The sequence below is a fragment of the Carcharodon carcharias genome, chromosome 1 (genome assembly GCF_017639515.1).
Source record: "Carcharodon carcharias isolate sCarCar2 chromosome 1, sCarCar2.pri, whole genome shotgun sequence".
Lineage (NCBI taxonomy): Eukaryota > Metazoa > Chordata > Chondrichthyes > Lamniformes > Lamnidae > Carcharodon > Carcharodon carcharias.
The window spans coordinates 155,298,079-155,317,526 of record NC_054467.1 but is presented as its reverse complement, the minus strand read 5'-3'; the positions used below and the strand labels follow the sequence as shown (position 1 = coordinate 155,317,526).

General features: G+C 43.4%; 1 protein-coding gene across 1 annotated transcript in view; it reads right to left on the bottom strand.

The window, feature by feature from the left end:
• cracd (capping protein inhibiting regulator of actin dynamics) overlaps positions 1-19,448 on the bottom strand; it is a 68,785-nt gene that overhangs the window by 27,625 nt on the left and 21,712 nt on the right. Inside the window, 5 exon segments of the mRNA XM_041183077.1 lie at positions 4,078-4,494; positions 4,546-4,939; positions 5,012-6,541; positions 7,964-8,155; positions 19,246-19,314. Of these exon segments, the coding sequence (XP_041039011.1) occupies positions 4,078-4,494; positions 4,546-4,939; positions 5,012-6,541; positions 7,964-8,155; positions 19,246-19,314 (2,602 nt within the window).

Below are 19,448 nucleotides of genomic sequence, written 5' to 3'. Positions count from 1 at the left end.
CTAGGAATCATGTGGTCAGTAACTCACCTTCTGACTCCCCAAAGTCTATCCGCCATCTACAGGGCACAAGTCAGGTATGTGATAGAATACCCCCCACTTGCCTGGATGAGTGCAGCTCCAACAGCACTCAAGAAGCTCGACACAATCAAGGACAAAGCAACCTGCTTAATTGGCAAGCCATCCACAAATATTGATTCTGTCCACCACCAACGGACTGTGGCAGCAGTGTGCACCATCTACAAGATGCACTGCAAGAACTCACCAAGGTTCCTTCCAAACCCGCAATCACTACCATCTTGAAGGACAAGGGCAGCAGGCACATGGGAACTCTCCTCCAAGCCACTCACCATCCTGACTTGGAAATATATCACCGTTCCTTCACTGTCGCTGGGTCAAAATCCTGGAGCTCCCTTCCTAACAGCATCGTGGGTGTACCTACACCAGCATGGACTGCAGCAGTTCAAGAAGGCAGCTCACCACCACCTTCTCAAGGACAATTAGGAATGGGCAATAAATGCTGGCCTAGCCAGCAATGCCCACATCCCATGAACGAAAAAAAAAATAATATTGGTTGCAGTCGATCCTGCCTGATTGATTAGATAATTAAAAAAATCATCTAATTGTGCTTAAATTAGAATATCAACAAATCAGTGAACTTAAAAATGAAAATTGGCAGCTTAAAAATGAATGCTCATCCATTACTGGTAGTAACTTCTGGAGAAGGAACACTCTCCATTCACAGCTAATGGTAATTCTGGTGAAGGGAAGGTGAAGGAAAACTATACCTTATTTCAAAAAAGAAAGCTTTTAGGAAATTTGTCTCTGAGTCACAAAACCAACCAAGCAAATTCCAGCAAACCATGCTTGCACATTGAGCATCACAAACCGTGCCCCTTCTGTTCCATCACCACCCCCCCGCCACTCCTCCACTGAGATGTGTCTTTTTCACAGGCCTCTACAGCACTAGACATGACCATTTCTATCCATTGAGATACCTCTAGTCCTAAAATGATACCCCTTTGACCTGAATTCCTCTACTAGAGAGAAGTGTTGCTTATTCACCATATCACTTTTCCTTGTTCCTATTATAGATTTTCTCTGTGGCAAATGTTACAACAAACGGCTGTTAGTCCGGCAACAATAACTTCACTCTTGATTCCAGGCATGAGTGTTTTTATTACAAGATTTAATTCATTGATTAATAACTGTCAGCTATAAATATTAAACAATATGCAAATAGTGCAAACATGTTCCCATGCGCTCACTTCCTCAAGAATGCTACAACCCAAGAGGACTACGCATCCCGTATTTCCAAGGTGTAACACAACTAGCTCCAGCTCTCCAGGTGATCCCCACAGCTGCATGTAGAGAACTTTCTCTGTCTTGGGGGGAAACAAGTATTATTCTTACACTATAATATAAACTTGGCCTGTGCCTATTGTTACGAGCACCGGACTTTTATAACACGGTTTTCAACTGTCTCCTGTAATTCAAGTTAAAATGGAGCAGTTTGGAGAGAGCAATGCGACCTGCTACAAAATCTGCCCAGAGACAAGCCCATGTGACCTCATACTAAATCTATCCAGAGACACACCCATGTGAAACACTTGTTATGGAGTCAGAAACTCAAATCGAAACTTATTGAATGTAAGGTACAAGTTTTGACAGCTGGCGCAAAGGAGGAGGCCTTAGGATTATTTTAGGATGCTGCACCCAGACTCACAGACTCTCAGAGTCAGTAGGCCAGAGAGATTTCATGAACAAGGCCAGACACAGATGCTGCTATGCCAGGCAGAGGGAAAAAAACATTTTCAGATTAACCACAAAACAGAATGAGGATGGATCCCTGTTTGAAGAAAGGAGGCTTGTGGAGAGTTAAAGACCAAGTAGCTGCCAGAGGGTGCCTTGCTACTGGAAGTCTATGTGATTATGCCCAGAAGGCCGAATAAAGGACACTGAAAGATTCACTCGGGTGGGGCAGGGAGAAAGATCCTCTTAAAGCCAGGAGCAGCTTGGGACTTTATATACAAGGCTACATTTCTGCTGAGAGTATTTTTAGTGTATAAACATATTCATGGGGTTTTTGGTTGCATTAAGAAGTTAATGGGAATGCCTTTTCTGGAGTCTAGTGCATTATTTGCCTACAAAGTAATATTTAGTCAATGTTGATTTTAGTTTATTTGTTACAATAAAAGTCTTAAAATGTGAAATGTTTATTTCTTTAAGTAGGTTACTGGGGAAGTCGTATCTCTTTTTAAACGTGATCAGTCTTTATGGAGATCATAACACTACATGATACATAAGTCATTATTTTTGGGTGTTTACCTTACTTATAATCTTTTCACCTCACACTTCTGTTCTACAAGATTTGTTTATTATACTGTAAGTGCATAGGTCAAATTTTATCTTTTATTGCAGCATGTGATGTCTAAGCAACAAATATCTTATCAGGATCTGAGCCTTTCTCTTGACATGGATAATTATCCATCTACATCCTTGTGTTTCCAAACTGTCTGAGGTTCATACATAGTGACAATTCAAAATCCCCTTTCTCCCACATTTGCTGTAATATTAAAATTGCTAACAGAGATGATGTTGGGGTATGCTGACCATTTAAGTAATCCTAAAGCATTCTAACAGTTCTTTAAACACTTCTATCAGATCACCCCTGACCTCCTCATTTCTAGGCATGCTAACATACATTTACTTAATTCATTGTGGTGAAATGTCACTGAACTCTCTTCGGGACTGGTGTATCTTTCCTGAGGTGAAAAACCTAAAACTGAACATTCAAATAAAATCCGACAAATGATTCTGTATATTTACAGGAGCCTTTCATTGATTTTATTTTCCATTACCTTTGTCATATGGCCCAATGTCCCATTAACCTTCTTGCTACCTTCATGATAGCTTTTAATGATCATGTATCCAAAAGACTAAATCTTCTTTGTTCACCTACTGCATGCCTCTCCATTAATAAACAGTATGGCTGACAAGCCCAGAATAGTGAGACCATAACTGGTTCTAAGCACCAACACAAGTTATTCATGGAAAAAGCTGTACAGCTGTATTATTACAGCCCTTGATACAGAAATTCAACATAAACACCCAGTTAGTTGCCAGGGTGTTACCGCAGCTTGCATAGTAGGGATTTGTCAGAATAACAAAATCTTGGGCTGAATGCCAGCAATACTCTCACCATGAATGTTGTAATGAACAGTTTTTCTAAGACCAATATTAGTTCTATGGCATTTGTTTTATTTTCAGAAAACGTTTCAGTTTTATTCTCATGAAACTTAGTCTAGTAATTCTGATAAAAGCAAAATACTGCAGATGCTGGAAATCTGAAACAAAAACAGAAAATGCTGGAAAGACTCAGCAGGTCTAACAGTGTCTGTGGAGAGAAAAAAAGTTAACATTTCGAGTCCTTATGACTGTTCTGAAGAAGAGTCATAAGGACTCAAAATGTTAACTCTTTTTTTCTCTCCACAGATGCTGTTTGACCTGCTAAGTTTTTCCAGCATTTTCTGTTTTTGTTCATGTAATTCTGAGATAGGGGGTTGCTGAATGATAAGTTACAATGAGAAAATCAGTTGCGGCTCAGTTGGTAGCATTCTAGACTCTGAATCCAAAGGTTTTAAATTCAATCCGGGACTTTAGCACAAAATCTAGGCTGACACTCCAGTGGTACAGTCGGTGGTACCATCTTTAGGAAGTGACGTTAAACTGAGGCCCCATTTTCATCCTAGATGAATGTAAAAGATCGCATAACACTACTTCAAATAAGATATTCCTCAAACAACACCTGAAAACAGGTTATTTGGTCATTATCACAATGATGTTTGTGGGAGTTGCTGTGCATAAATTGGCTGCTGTATTTCTTATAACAGTGACTGCTCTGCAAACGTGCTCCATTGGCTATAAAGTGTTTTGGGGAGTCACAAGAGGTGCTATATAAATGCAAGTCTTTCATTTCTTTTCACAATACAATGCTCCTGAAGAACTAAAGTGCATGATCAATATGTAGTGAAGCATACTGAAACCAAAATACTTACAAAAACTTTACACTTTGCCTACCTTTCTTGATGAAGTCTGATTTTTTGTCTGCCCTCTCTCTCCATGGGATGTTGATTGATGGGAAAAAAGATTTTCTATCCTTTGTTTCCTCTTCTTCATTCTTTAATCTGTATGCTTGTACTGAGGTATCATTCTTCTCATCTTCTCTTCTCACATTTGAATCAAGTGAAGTCTTTGTGCTTTTGTGATCTGCACTCTCAATAAGGTTTGTCTTGTTTAAGGTATTGTGGGGGGATGGAGGTGGAGTGAACTGTGTTGGCTTGGGTGCTAAAGCAGGTTTTTGAGATGTTTCAGGCTTTGATGAAATTTTCTCATTTGAAAGTGCAGCGAGTTTATTTTTAACATGTTTTGCCACATCAATACTACTTAGATGTGTAATCCCAGCCTGTGAAATGTCTGAATTGCTATTTGAGCTGTCTTTCAAAATGTTACTATTCTTATTATCTTTGCTATAAGAGTATTGCTTACCAGAAACATTGTATGATTCATGTTCTTTTTCTTTTGAGGTGAGGAAGGCTGTAATTCCTTCCACACTATCTCCAGCACTATATCGTTTCTTCCGTTTTTGTTCTCCTTGCTGTTCATAGTGGAACCGAAGGGAATAGTGTGTCCTCCTTAATTTTATACCAAATGGTGATGTATCCATTGCCCCTTCAGTTTGAGAGATCAAATTTGTAGCAGCCTGGTTAGTAACTGGAAGTTGAGCTTGTGACAGTGAATGTTCTTTCCTTGGTGTAACAGGAAGACTCGGAACTAGAAATGATGGAAGATCTTTGGCAAACTTGTAGCCTTCAGTAGCATCTACTATCCTAATATTGTGATTTGCTGAGTGTGAGTCATCTTTTGTGTCTTTGGCTACATCCTGTACAATGTCTCCTGATGTCAAAGACCTACCAGATTCGGAAGAATCCATTGTGCAATTACGTGCAAACACAATCTCCTCAGGTGTATCTTGTTTCTCTGTTTGATGAGAGATATTTATTTTCTCACAATCATTGATCTTATTGCCATCTGCCCATTTCTGCCATGCAGGTGTTATGGAAAATTTTGCATTGGCAGATAGAGTTTTTCTCAAGCTGCTATGCATACTGGAAGCTCTGAAGGTAGTCCAGTCATCACTAAATCTGCCACGGGCTCTTCTTTCTTGAAACCTTTCATCAGAGCTTTTAAGAATTTTAGCCCTAATGGTGGCCCACTCAGTTAAAGCTGTTGATCTTGACTGGTCCACTGATTGCTCTGGACTGAATTTGGATTTACCAATTCTGGTATCCTGATTGGATTTATTTGATTTTTCAATAGGTGGTAAATCAATGGTTTTTCTCTCTTCTGAAAATCCAAGCAAAGTCTTGCAGGCAGTGTCTTTGATCTGTTTCAGATCAACAGCTGTACTACAAAGTTGCGCTCCTGTAACCAAAATGGCTGTATGGGGAACATAAATTGAAGATGAGAGGCCTTTACTTGACTTTGTTGAGGGCTGTAAGTCATTCACATCTAAAGAAGGAACAGGTTCTCTTGGATGGGTCACAGGGGTCAGATTAACTTTCTGAAAAATTATTTGCTTTTCTCCCGAAGCAACTTGGAATGAAAATGGGCTTGATATTGTTTGTCTTTGATCTACCTCTTTCCATCTAAGTTCCCCTCTACGTTGCTCCTCTTCCTGTGCCTCAAGGAATTTTTGCTCTTCTTGATTTAACAGTTCAGTGTCCTTTTGACTCTGCTCTTCTTCCCTTTGTTGTTCCTTCAAATCATTCTGCCCATCTATTTCTTTCTGTTGCTTTTGGCCTTCCAAATCTTGTTTTATTTGCTCTTCATACAGATGTTTGTTTTCAGCAGCTTGAAAATGCTGTTCTTCTTTCCTCTGCTTTTGTTTCAGACCTTCCACCTCAAAGCATTTTTGTTCCTCGTTCTTCACTTTCAATTCATCATGGTATTGCTTTTCAGCTTCCCTATTTTGTTTCAACATTTCATGATATTTCTTTTCATCCTCTTGTAATCTCTGCTCCTCCATTTCACATTTTTGTTCTTCCTCATGTAATTTCTGGTCTTCCAATTCACGACGTTTCTGTTCCTCCTCATATATTTTCTGCTCCTCCATTTCACATTTTTGTTCTTCCTCCTGCTCTTCTATTTCACAACATTTCTGTTCTTGCTCATTTAATTTCTGCTCTTCCATTTCACAATGTCTCTGATCTTCCTCTTGTATGCTTTGTTCTTCTGTTTTCTGTTTTTGTTCATCTTCCCATCTCTTTTTTCTCTCCATCTCATGATGTATTTGTTCTGCTTCCTGCCATCTGTGCATCTTTGTTTCACCTCTGTATTTTTGTTCCTCATCCTTATGATGTCTTTTCTCTTCTTGTCCTTTTTCCTCTTCTATTTTATAATGTTTTTGCTCATTCTCAACATGAATCTGATCCTTCTCTTCCAGCTCATAGTCAAATTCATGGATAGTCATACTCCGCATACCCTACAAGTTGCAAAGATGTTAATTCATTTCAAAAACTTCTATGTAATTTGTACCTATCTGTAATAATAACTTAAATATCATATACCTCAGTCCTAGCCTCAAAGGATGAACCCCCATCCCTACTGCACCAGTATGATAGTTTCCCACTTCCGTGAACAAGAGTAATAATTAAGTGACAGATCTGTCCATTGGTAGAGGCTTGAAAGCAGTCACATAGTCAGAGTGTTTCAAGGAAACAACATACAGGATTGAGTAAAAATGAGGTTTATGCTCTCAAAAGAAGAAGCAAACATAGGTCTTATTACCACTGCAACTGGGGTGTGAGCTGATAATTCCATTGCTTCATCCAGATTACATTTTTCTGCTTCTTTGGGATAATTGTTTAACTTAATGGTAGTCCAATGGGCAAACAGATGATAAATGCAGTTCAGTGTGATAATGTTTAATGTTTTTGGAGGAAAAACCAGGACTGCAATATGCACTCAAAGGATAGGTGTTGAAGGATGAACACAGTAGGGGTTCAAATATATATATATATCTGTAATACCATGAAATTGCAGTACAGGTAGGTAAAGTCATAGAAAGACCACCTGCATTTTGAATTTTATAAATAGATGTATAAAGTAAAAAGTAAAGTAATGATAAAAAAATACAAACATCAGTTTGGCCATATTTCGTGCAGTTTTAGGTGTGCCATTATAAAAAGGACATTAAAACCTCAGAGCACATACTATATAAATTCATCAGAAATGAGAAACTATAGTTCTAAGACATGAGATCTAAATAGCTAAGAAGAAATGCAATAAAGCTTTCTAAAATTATGAAGGTATTTATAGAGTTAAGATGGAAAGATTATTTCCTCTGGTTGGAAAGTTAGTAAGAATGAATCATTCATTTTAAATTAGCAGTAAGAGGACAAGGAGATAGGTTAGGAGACAGTTCTTCAGGCAGGGCCATTGGAGAGTGGATTGCTTGGCCACTGGGAACGGCAGAGGCAGAAACAATTGCTTTAAGGGAAATGGGATAAATATGAGAAGCAGAGGAAGCTACGGGACTCTGGTGTAAGGTGAGTAGAGGGATCAGTTTGGATTATACTGGCATAGAGCCAACAGAAACACATGGGCCAAACTGTCACCTCTGTGCTGTAAATGTCTATGGTTCTATGCTTTTGTTTAATATATAAGAATTGTAAAAATTACATTTATTCATTCAATTACAGTGAATAATTTCAATGACTAATGAATAATGGTTCAAACAATACTTCAGGGTATACTTAAATTATTCTACAACGATTTTCCAATGGAGCCTCACTGGCATCTTACTGATATTGTATCACATGCGTTATGTGGCGATTGAAAACTGTCCCAACCTGAAAGACAAAAACATACAAAATTCTCACAATAAGCTTAACAGTACATTTACCTGTGCAAGTCTCCCATGTTTCTTTGAGACTCTCTGATTTCTTGGCTTGACAGAGAGTTTATGTTTAGCAGCAGTGTTGTCCAGGCGGCTCATAGACTGTGGGACAGCATCAAGGTTAATTGATTCAATAGTCCCACCAGAACTCACTGGAGAGAGGGGGCTTGTGGGCCATGAAGATCGAACAGGTGTAACCTATAAAACAACAGCTGTAGCCATTACATACGTCTTAGGTTTCCAACATATAAAGAGTTACAAAATACATTAAGGAAACAGAAGAAAAATCTTGCTTACATTAAAATTAAAAACAAGCTGCTGTAGATGCTGGAGATGTCAAACAAAAACAGAGGGCACTGGGACATTTCTCATAAAGGTTTATACCTAAAATGTTAACTTGTTACTTCTCTTTCCATAGATGCAGGCTTGGATTTTTGCAGAGCTGGGGAAACTCTGGGGTCTTCCAAAACGGTGGGCGGGACCCAGATCCAGAAATCTCACCCCCATTTCCAAGAGATCCCATTTTTGTCAGAGCAAGAGCCTTATCCTGGAGTGGGGAGAACAGGGGTGGGATGTAACTCTCTAATGTAGGAACCTGAACTCAGCAGGGCCATTTGAACTGCAGCAAGGGTCTTATCCTGCAGTGTGGGAGCTGCAAATCTTTAGAGAAGTCATAAATGCTCTTCAAGGGTGGATAAGGTCTGCAGAACTGTCAAGTTTTTTCAATTTTTAAATGACCAGCCCTGTAAAAACTGAAAAAAATCCACCTGCTTGTGTCTGTAAGAGTTGCAAAAATCTGTTCTAGCAGTTTCAGTTTCTAGCTGTTCGTTGACATAACATTAAGAACTATCATTATAATGTTATCAGTGCTTGGCTGCTTTCCACAATCAATTATTGTCACAGTGGTGGAGGTGGGGTTGAAGTTTCCAGTTTGATTGGCAGCTCAAATAGGTTATTAATGAATTAGCTGTCTTTACTGGGGGGTTATGAATACAAATCTGTTTGTTTTGATAAGGAATTAAGTACTTAAGGGGATTTAAATGTTTTGAATGGGCTTTCATGAATGTGAGTATTTGTTTATATAGTGAACTCTGTAATAGAGATTTATAACTTTATTTCATCTCAACATGTCTCCTGAGGTTTGCCACTAGTAGATACTGGGTGAGTTGGCATGGAGGGTATAAGAACAAAGAATGATTAGTGAGGGCATGTGTTGGCTTGAGTGGACACTGAGTTGGCATAAGGGCTATAAAGGGCCATGGGGATGGGTGGGGGTTTATGATCTGGCATGTATAGGCATGGGGAACAGGTGGGGGGCGGGGGGGAGGGATGTGAAAGGTGAAGGTTAGAGGCCTAATGTTTCAAGAAGGAGCTGAGACAAAGTCCCAAAGAACCAAGGACCCAGGTCGGCTTGAGAGGCAGAGGCAGCGGTGGTCAGTACCAATGCCCTGCAAAAGAGGACAGCCACCCAGAGCTGCTAAAGGGTGAATGATATCCTTCATTCTGTCAGGGTAAGTCACTCTTCTCATTGCTCTCAACTCACACACAAACCCATCGCACATCTACAAGGCCCTCACTCACTGCCAGTTCAAGGGCCATCACCATTTACTTTCTCATACACATCTTCATTGTCCTTATCCCATCCATGGGACCACTCAGCACCCACACATGCCAGGCATAATTATCACCTAGCCTGGCAGGCATCTTGCTTACACTCTTTCCATCTCTATTCATGCAGGACAAGCTGACACACAACAAAAGGGAGAGGTTGCAGGCTAGTGGAGGAAAGCCTGAAATCAAGGTCCTCATGGACTTTGAAAACAGTCATCCAGCTGGCCAATGACCATCTGGACCAGTCCTGTGCTGACGGTGAGGTCGGCGGTGCTCAACCAAGTGGGGATCCAGCAGTGCAACATCCATCAGACAACCATGTCGTGAGTGATGTGTCCTGTTTCACAGGCCACTGCCATGCACTACTTATCTCTGCTTTCGCAGGCATATCTGCAAACAGCTGACAGTGTCCAGGACCCAGGGTCTCCAATCAAGCTCTGAAGAAACCTCTGAAGAAGAATTTGGAGGCACCCTCCTTGAAGCCCCAAACAGCGCTCACCCATACCCTCCACCAGCATAGAGACACACATCTCAGTGGGACCTAGCTTTAAAGTAGTCGCGGGATCACAATCTGGTGAGCACATCGCACTGTCTGATCCACAGCAGGAGGTGGCAGGGACTTCCCAAGTCCCTGGAATTTGGAGGACTATTGGAGGCCAGAACGTTGCTGAGTCTGAGTCAGATGACGGGCCTCTGGACTCGGTCATGTCTCAGTTGCTGGAGCTGCAAAGGCAAGCTCGGGAACATCAGGAAGGGATGTTTGCTGTACTCCTCAGATTGCAAGGCATGATGGAGGAGTCCGTCTGCCTTCAGGCTGTGGTGATAGCGCCAGAACTGCAACACACTGAGGTCAACACTGACAGGCTGGGAGCCACCATAGAGACCTTGGTCCAGGGCATCGCTCCTGCACTGCTGTGTGGGCTGAACTCCATCACTGATGCCATAGTTGGCCTCCAACAGTGTGTACATGAGAGAGGTGCGGGGTAGCCCAATCTTACTCCAGCTATCCCTTCTCCTTGAGGAACCAGCCAGGGGCCGTCAAGCACTCATAGGGAGGAGGATCCACAAGTGTAGCTCCCGGGGCCATCCACCCAGGTGACTTTGGGATTGTGCGATCCATCCAAATCCCCTCTTCCTGTAACCTCAGCAGCTCCAGCTCCACAAGGAGGGCCAAGGAGGGTGCCACTGCCACACAGCAGGACCCTGAAAGCAGGCTGGGGCTGTTCAGGTCTCAGCCCACCAGAGGGCACCCGCCAAGGTCATCACAGACAAGGTGTAGTTGTCAGCAGGCTGCCTCCACCTCTGCTGTGGATGTCCAGGGAGCAACAAGATGTAGCGGCAGGGTCAGAATAGATAAGATGTAGTTGCACAGCCTGGGCTCGGGTTTAATCACTTGTACATAATGTTCTCTATTGTAAATAAACTCCGAAGAATGTATCCCTGCCTGTGGCTCCTTGCTCTGATGAGCAGTGTTTGTGTCACTCAGATGTGAAACCTTTCTGCACAAGATAAAGGCAGATGTCTCAGCCCAGGGCCGCTTCCCTGTGCTTTGCGCAGCTTTTAGACCAAAGTGATGGTCCAGCCTCACGTCCTGGACATATAAGTGATGGTGCTGGTCATTGCTGCCAGAATGTCATGGGCAGGGGTCACAGAGTTCCGTCATTTTCTCTGTGTGCTCTCAACACCTTTTTGGAAGGTCTGGCCTCCATCTCTTCAGCATCTTTGACCAGTGGCACGGTGGTCCTGAAGGGCTCAGATGCTGAAGGCAGACAAAGAATCAGGTGCTTTAAAAGTTTCATGGCTGTGTCTCCATGATATGACCCTGATCACTGAGCGCAAGTAAGTGCCCTCAGCCAGACAGGAGTCAGCCATTCACAGAGGCTATGTGAAGAGTTATAGAGTGTCCTCATTGCAAGTCATCATCATCCCCCTGCAATCGAGCGACTATTAGGGTCTCCACTGTATCATGATAGGAGCATTCTCACAGAGGGTATTTGCACTGCAAAAAATAAAAAGATAAAGCAGACTGGAGTCAAACGTTCATAGATCCAATGAGGATCCATGGTGCCTTCTCACTGCATGTCATCATCATCACCCTCCAAAAATATAGCAGCTATGAGGACCTCCCTTGCGCGCCTGCCTCATCTGGCTAGTGAAGGGCCTCATCACCATCATCATCGCCTTTGAGGACCTCCTCACCTTCATCATCATCGACAGCCTTTTCGGAGGTGACCTCCAGCTCCTGCATCTTCTCCTCAGCCAACGCCTCTCCCCATTGCAGCACCAGGTTGTAAAGGGTGCAGGTTACAATGATGAGTGACACCCTCTGCGGACTATACTGCAGGGCTCCACCAGCAAGGTCCAGGCATTTGAACCTCATTTTCATCTTCCTGATGGTTTGCTCCACCAAGTTACGAGTTGCAGCATGAGTCTTGATATACCTTCGCTCTGCTGCAGTCTGAGGCCGCTGCACGGGTGTCATCAGCCACATACTTTGTGGGTAACCCTTGTCCCGAGGAGCCAACCCTGCAGCCTCTGTGGACTCATTGAGAATGTAGGAGTTGTGAACACTCCCTGGAAACCATGTGCAAACCTGCAGAATACATTTGAGATGGTTGCACACCAGCTGCACATTCAGCGAATGGAAGCCCATGCAGTTGACATAGTTGACCCCTTGATCTGAACACCACGTGCGTGCAGTCGATGGCACCCTACACCTGTGGGAAACCCGAGATCTGGGCAAATCCAATCGCTCTTGCATCCCAATCGCTCTCTAGGTCCCAGGCGAAATGCACAAAGTTGTGTGCCCTCATGAAGATGGCATCTGTGACCCCATGGCTGCATTGTGGTTGGAGGCTCGTGATATCCCATAAATGTCACCTGTGAAGCCCTGGAAGGAGCCACTGGCATAAAAATTGAGCACCGTGGTCACTTTCATGGCTATAGGCAATGGATGCCCTGCATGTCCCAGCAGTGTCAAATCCTGCAGTGGCTGGCAGATGTGACCAACCAGTTGCCTAGACATGTGCACTGGTTCTCAGTCATCTGCAGGAATGAAAGGCAGTGTCTATGGACACTGGGTCTAGCTAGACGCTGACCAACAACAGCTCCTGGGGTTCTTCAGCAGTGTGTGCGGGATCCCCAACCGTTGCTTCTTCCTGAGGATGCTGCTCATCCCTCTGTGCAGCCAGGAGCCTCCATCTCTCTTCTCCATCGTCCCACACTCTATATGCCACAAGGCAGACAGCTAGTTCACCAGGCTCCATGCTCCTGATGTATTCCTCCTGCAGGATGAAAGAGAGAGATGCATGGGTTACCTTGGGTATACTAAGAACCTCTCTTGGTTAAGGCTGAAGGCCCCTTAATGGATCCCGGTGTGTGCTGCCCATCAGTTGAATGGCTAGAGTTTAGTGCTGCCTGAAACCCCAACACATCCGCCCCACTCCACCTGACTGATTGGCAGCAGCTTTGCCCACTGGACTGCATGCTGTGCTCTGTGCTCTCAGCTCAGGTGCAGGCATTCTCCTAACCTGCACTGGAAGGCTGCACCAAGCTTGAACCATGGGGGAGAACAGGTCCAAACTGGAAAGATGACATTGCAAAGGACTGTGAGTGCCTCCACCAGTGACTGCCCCACGGCCATCTTTAGCAAGGAGATTGTATGACTTGCCCAATCATCCAGCTGTTCTGCAGTCCACTAAAATGCTCATTAGTTTCCAGTCTGTGCCCGAGAGGTAAAAAAGCTCTAGAACGCTTGGTGTCACTTTCATGCCGCTGCATTGCTTGAGTGGACAGATATTCTAGAGACCCGACTCCATGCACGTCAATGTGACTGCATCTGAACTGTCTCAGCTGCAGAGGAATGGTCACTTTATACAAGGTTTCGCCAATGCGTGGCAGCTACCTTTCCCCCACCCCACACGTGCTTGTGCATTACCTTCAATTGCAGGGCAGCCCTTGCCCCCATCCCCAAGCCACCCCAACTGCAGGGCAGCCTTTGCCCCCGCTCCCAAGTCACCTTAACCGCAGGCCAGCCCTTGCCCCCACCCCTCCATCGTGCCTCAACCTTGAAGTCCAACAGGTGACCCTTGCGAGCACTGCACAATGTTACTGTGCACTCACCTCCGAGCTCCCCTTGAAGTGCTGCTCGTCAAGTGCATACCTTCTATATGTTGTTGTGAAACATCCTGGAATGTAATCACGCTAACGTAGGCAGATGATTCAGTGTGGGGGAGATGATTCTGGCAGGCTGGCTTTACAATGATAAGCAGGTGTATTACAATGAGGTTCCGTGAGAAACATGGCCCACCATCGACGGGCTGAGCAGATAATCACAAACAGATTTCACGACTTCGTGAAACCAATTTCTGGCCTTCTTGCCATATTATCTGCTCATGCTGCCAAACACGCCCGATGCCAGTGGGTATAGAAAATTCCACCCATAACTATATACATGTCTCCAAGGTATAGCCCTGTGCTATCTTCATGCTGGCTTCTACCAGACTACTACTGTACTATCATGTTGAGAGTCACCTGATAATGTGTGTGATATTGTCTCCCCAGTCCCACCTTAATGTTTGCTGTGCCAAACACCCTTATACTACACCTCCTCAAAGTCTTTACCCAACATATTTACAATCAAATCTTTCTTTACATGCCATCCTTTCTCCCCTCTACCTCCCAGCCCCAAGTGTCTGATTTTGTAAATTCAGATTGTCTGAAGTCTTTACGACTCCTCCAGATCTGGCTTTTTACACATTCGGAGGAGTGGTAGTCTCAGTTGTTTTGGGGAGACCTTGTTGGTTCGGAGTTCAAATCGTAATATTCAGTGTTTCAGACACTTGATGTCTCAATTTGATTGTTTTTTTTCTCTCAGTGTTGAATTTTTCTTTATTGACAACACATCTACTTTGTCCATACACCATGGGTTGGTCTCGTTCTTTCTGGAGGGAATGTTCACTCTGTTCATTCCGAGAGTGGACTCAGGATTTCCTTTTCTGTGAGGTCCACCCTGTTCTTCCTGGAAGTTGATCTTCCAAAAATGGAATCTTAATTTCCAATTGTTTCACAATTTCACCCTGATATTTGTTCACTCTCTTATTTTCCAATTCTTTTTCAAGCTTATTAATCTTTTCATTCAGCTTAGCAACTACTCTGGCCAGTTCAGTTGTCTTTATTTCAAAATTATCTGTGGAATCCTTTTTAACGCTTTACAGCTTCACCTGGCCATTCAGTTCCTTTCACGATCTTTCTTCCATGATCACTGAGTACTCCTTAGGCTCTTTCAATTCACTCGTTAGATCCTCAAACTGTTTCATAGAGTTTTCCTTATCTGCTTTTAAAGTCTGGGTTTGCTCTTCCATACTGTACATCTCATCTTTTGTGTTGTTCAGATTGGATCAAAGTTCAAGAATTTCATGTTTTGGTTGTTAATTCTGCATTTAAGCAATTGTTCTGATTAATCAGCACTTCCTTCTCTTATTCTGGGCATTTTTCGCAATAACTAATAGAGATTCTGATACTTGAAGTTCAACAAGTTCTAATTGAAGATCTATCTTTGTTGAATTTGCTTCTACAACTTCATCATTTGGACGTTTCAAGTCCTCTTTCAAGTGTTCTACTTCCTGTGAACGACACTCTAGTGTTCTCATCAGTTCTCATTTTTCATTAGCAAACTCGTCTCTTGTATGTGGAAGTTTCATTCTCTGCATTAAACAGTTTTTCCTTAGCAGATTCTAATTTCTCTGTGTTATCCTTCAAGCTCACATTCTGTAATTGTTTCTGAGAAACTTCACACTTTTTTGTGAGAACTTCTACTTTCTTTTGGAACTTCTCAACTTTTCCTTGACATTCTATGAACATTGACAACTCAGTGGTTCACTTGATGCATCCAACGCTTTTCCTTCTAGTTCCTTGATCTTCAGCTTCAGATTCACATTTTCCAGTCATATTTCTGTCTTTTCTTTCTCCGCCTGCAGCTAAGCTTCGTCCTCGTCTTTCATTTTGGTTTCATTGTTAAGCAGGTCTATCTCTGGCAAAGTCTGAATTTGTTTCAGTTCTGTAATCACCTGGCTTCATTATCTAGTAAAGATTGGAAAGCTCTATGTCTTTTCCTTTCAATTGTTCCTCTTTTCCATTCAGCTGGTTCTTCAACTTTTCAGTCTCTTTCTTGTCTCTTTTGGCTTCTGCCTGGAATAGAGAACATTGCTGAATCTTCTCTGCCAACTGGTTCTTCAGTTCTTGCAGAGTGACATTAAATTAATTTTGCTTCTCTTCATAATTTTCCAGAGGAACAAACTTTGGCCTGATGGATCCTCATAGTGTATGAAGGTCCTTCAACAGGTTTTCTTCGCCTTGAGTTTTCTTGTAAATCAATGGAGTCTTCTCGACATTTTTTTGCTGTTCCCCCATTCTGCTGTTCAAGGCAGTCTTCATTTCTTCAAAATGGCACTACAATAACCTTTTTTCCCTCTTCGTCCTGCACTTGTCAGGTTTCAGCAGGCTCCCTTCTCGAATATGGAGCCATTTTTAAAACTGTGGGCTTGTGCATATAATTTCAAACTAATTTTTTAAACCTTTTAAACTAATAGGGTGGAATCATCCCAGATTTACACTATGTGTGGTAGAGGGTGAGAAACAGGACGTTTTACCCGTCGGCCACAATGGCAGCTTTTCACAGCATATCATCCGCTTGCCCCCTCATTAATTATGCAGCCACAGGAAACATGCCGTCTCTCTGACGGGCAGCCTCTGAATTGCCAACATGCTCTTAACCCACCACTTCCTTGCTCTGGGTGCCATATCTAAACTACAGCCACGCACACAGTTCTCAACACTTGCAGCACAGCACAGCTCCAAAGAAGACATGGCCCTGAAAGCCAGGAAAAGTTCAGCGACCCATCACTGGAGTGCCTTTTGGAGGCCTGCTGTGATGTCCTCCATCCCCGCTCTAGCCGCAGGAGGTCCAGCAATCTCACCACTTCGGTTTGGAACATGGTGGCAGTGGTGGTTGATGCTAATGCTGCACAGAGGAGGTTGGCCATCCAGTGCAGAAAGAAGATGAATGCTCTCATCTGTGCCACCAGGGTAAGGCACCAATCTCATCACTCTAAACTCACACACTCATAAGGCCATCACACATTCACTGGCATCTCACTTACTGCCAGCTTAAGGGGCATCACCACTCACTCTGACACTCTCACATCTCCACCTGGGTTCATCTCCTCTGGAGACTGCTTCCTCAGCCCTCACCATCTTGAGGCCACTTGCACAGATCAACATGTGCCCCCACACACACCCTGGGATACCCCCCTTCTCCAGTACAGCCATCATCCTGCAGCCTCTTACCTTACCTGAGGCCACTTCTTCCCCTTCTCCAAGCAACCCCTAGTTCTGCAGCCGTTGAAAAGCCAACCCCGCCTTATGGCTGGTCTGCTAGGTAGAGACCTGCCTGTGAGCCGCCCTAAAAGTGATGTGGTGCTGTCTGCAAAGCCTGGTGCTGATGACTACGAGTGCTGCCCGAAGCAAGGTAGGCAAACAAACCCCAAAGTTCCGAATAAAGTGCAGTTCGCCAGGTGTGCGTTGCTTATGTTCAGTTGTGAAATGCACGCCGATGTACCCGGATGACCTAGCGTGGGGAATGATTCCAGTGAGCAGGGATTATAATTATATGCAGATGTGTTAAGATGATGCTCCTGATGTGCAGCAGTTGGAAACTCAACCCACCGATGCCAGGCAGAGTGGATGATTGCAAACTGGTTTCACGATGGCATGAAACCGATTTTTGGCCTTCCCACCATATTGTCCGCTCATGCCCACCATGACACCCAACGCCAATGGGGATGGAAAATTCCGCCCACAGTTTTGACCAGAGATTTGCTTCTCTGAGTTTGGGAAATAATTTGAAGGTGATTTTTTGCTTTGCCTTCTGTTTAATTTTTTTTTGTTTGTGCTCATCTCCTATGTGTTACGGCGCCGACTCTGGACCCAGGCTGCTGTGTTTTTCTGGCCACACTCTCCTGTATGCTAGTACTGCCTAATTAAGGTGCTGATTTTAAAAGGTAAGTTCAGCCTTCTTTTTTTAAATTTAATTTTTCTCACCCCTTTGTGATCTGGCTAGGTACTTTGACTCTGCGCTCGAACAGGTATGGCAATGAACCTCCATGTGCTCTGGTGGAATCCTTCTAAGCTGCACAGTGGATTTTTTTTCTGCCCTTCAGCTCCTACACCTGTAATGGAGCTTTTTTGGTGATCTCCAGCTGTATCTTTGATTTAGGCATGCTTCTTAGTGGTCAGAATGCAGATTCTTTTTTTTTCATGCCTCAGGATTTCAGGGTCCTTCACCAGCTGCCTTGGATTTCGGGGTCCTTGACCTGCTGCCACCACGTCTTAAGGGTTGTTAGTAGTCTCATGAAGAGGTATTGAGGCTTGTGTGGTTGAGCATTAATGGAAAAGTTTTCCCCCCGTTGGGGGGGAAGTGCATGAGCGGGCGCGCCTCCAATCGGCGCCCCCAATCAGGGGGCACGCTGCCATTTTACGTGGGCGGGCCAATTAAGGCCCGCCCAGCATGACGCTCGCCTGGAAACACTGAGCGCTGAGTGCGGGCCGGGGGGAATCCCTGAGAGGTTCCCTGAGTTTTTTCACGCATGTGCGCGAAAGAGTGCAGAGATCTCCCTGAGGCACAGAGGTGCCTCAGGGAGATTTGCTTCAGTGCTAACGTTTTAAATAAAGGTTTTTAACACTTTTAAAACATGTCCCCTCATGTGACACTATCACATGAGCTGCGACTTGTCAAAGAATAAATGTATAAATTTATAATGGATTTTAAAACACTTCATGAAACCTCATCCTGCCTGTGGATGAGGTTTCATGAAAAATGTGAAGGCCGCCTGGGCTCTTTGCCTGCCCACCAACCTTAAGGTTGGATGGGCAGCTCCTTAGATTGAATTAATTAGGTTTTAAATGGCCTTAATAGACCTTTGACAGTTTGGTGGGCGCGCAGCTGAGTCAGCTGCATGCCTGCCGAACTAAAAATCTAAATGACATGCAGTGACGTCGGGATGCACGCTCAACATCACCACGCATCATTTTATGCATCAACGAGTGGGCCCGACCCCGCTCACCAATGGAAAAATTCTTCCCCAAGACTTTATTCGTCACACAGAACTTTATAAATATCTCCAAGGTATAGCGCTGACTAGGTGTTAGTCTTCATGCTGGCTTCTCCCAAACTACTACTGTACTATCATGTGATTCTCTATATCATAATGTTGGCAGCACTGTTTCCCCAGTCCCACCTTAACTCTTGTTATGTCGAATACCTTTATACTACAACTCTATCCCACACCCTTGTCCCTGGAACAATGAGCCCACCATTTAGGACACTTTATTCAGAGGCAGATGCAGCAAACCAGAAAATTTCCCAACTCCTGCTTCCCAACTCTGGAGCAAAAATCCAGGTCGCTGTGTTTGACTTGCTGTGTGTTTCCAGCACTCATCATTTATACTTAAGTATTAGCACACGGTACTATATTTTTATGACACAATTTCTAGCTGGAATATTGGATAGCCGAACTTATAAGTATTATAAAATGTTGGTAATTTTGTCATTTATTTCTCAGTTTCCAAGATGTAAGTAAACTAGTCAATCATTTTCTAGTGATGTCAAACTTTTTTACCTGCTCTTCTGCTTCAGTCCCTGTTCCATCTAAATTCAAGGAGCTTAGTCGATTGGATGTGTCATTGGACTGGAGAAGGGCAAATGAAATGGAAGGATGAGTTAAAAATGCTGATGGTTATAAAAGTGAAAATAATTATGAAAGCTAAAACAGAAAATAGTATGAAAGCTATTTAAATTTGAATGGAAATTGTTGAAATTAAA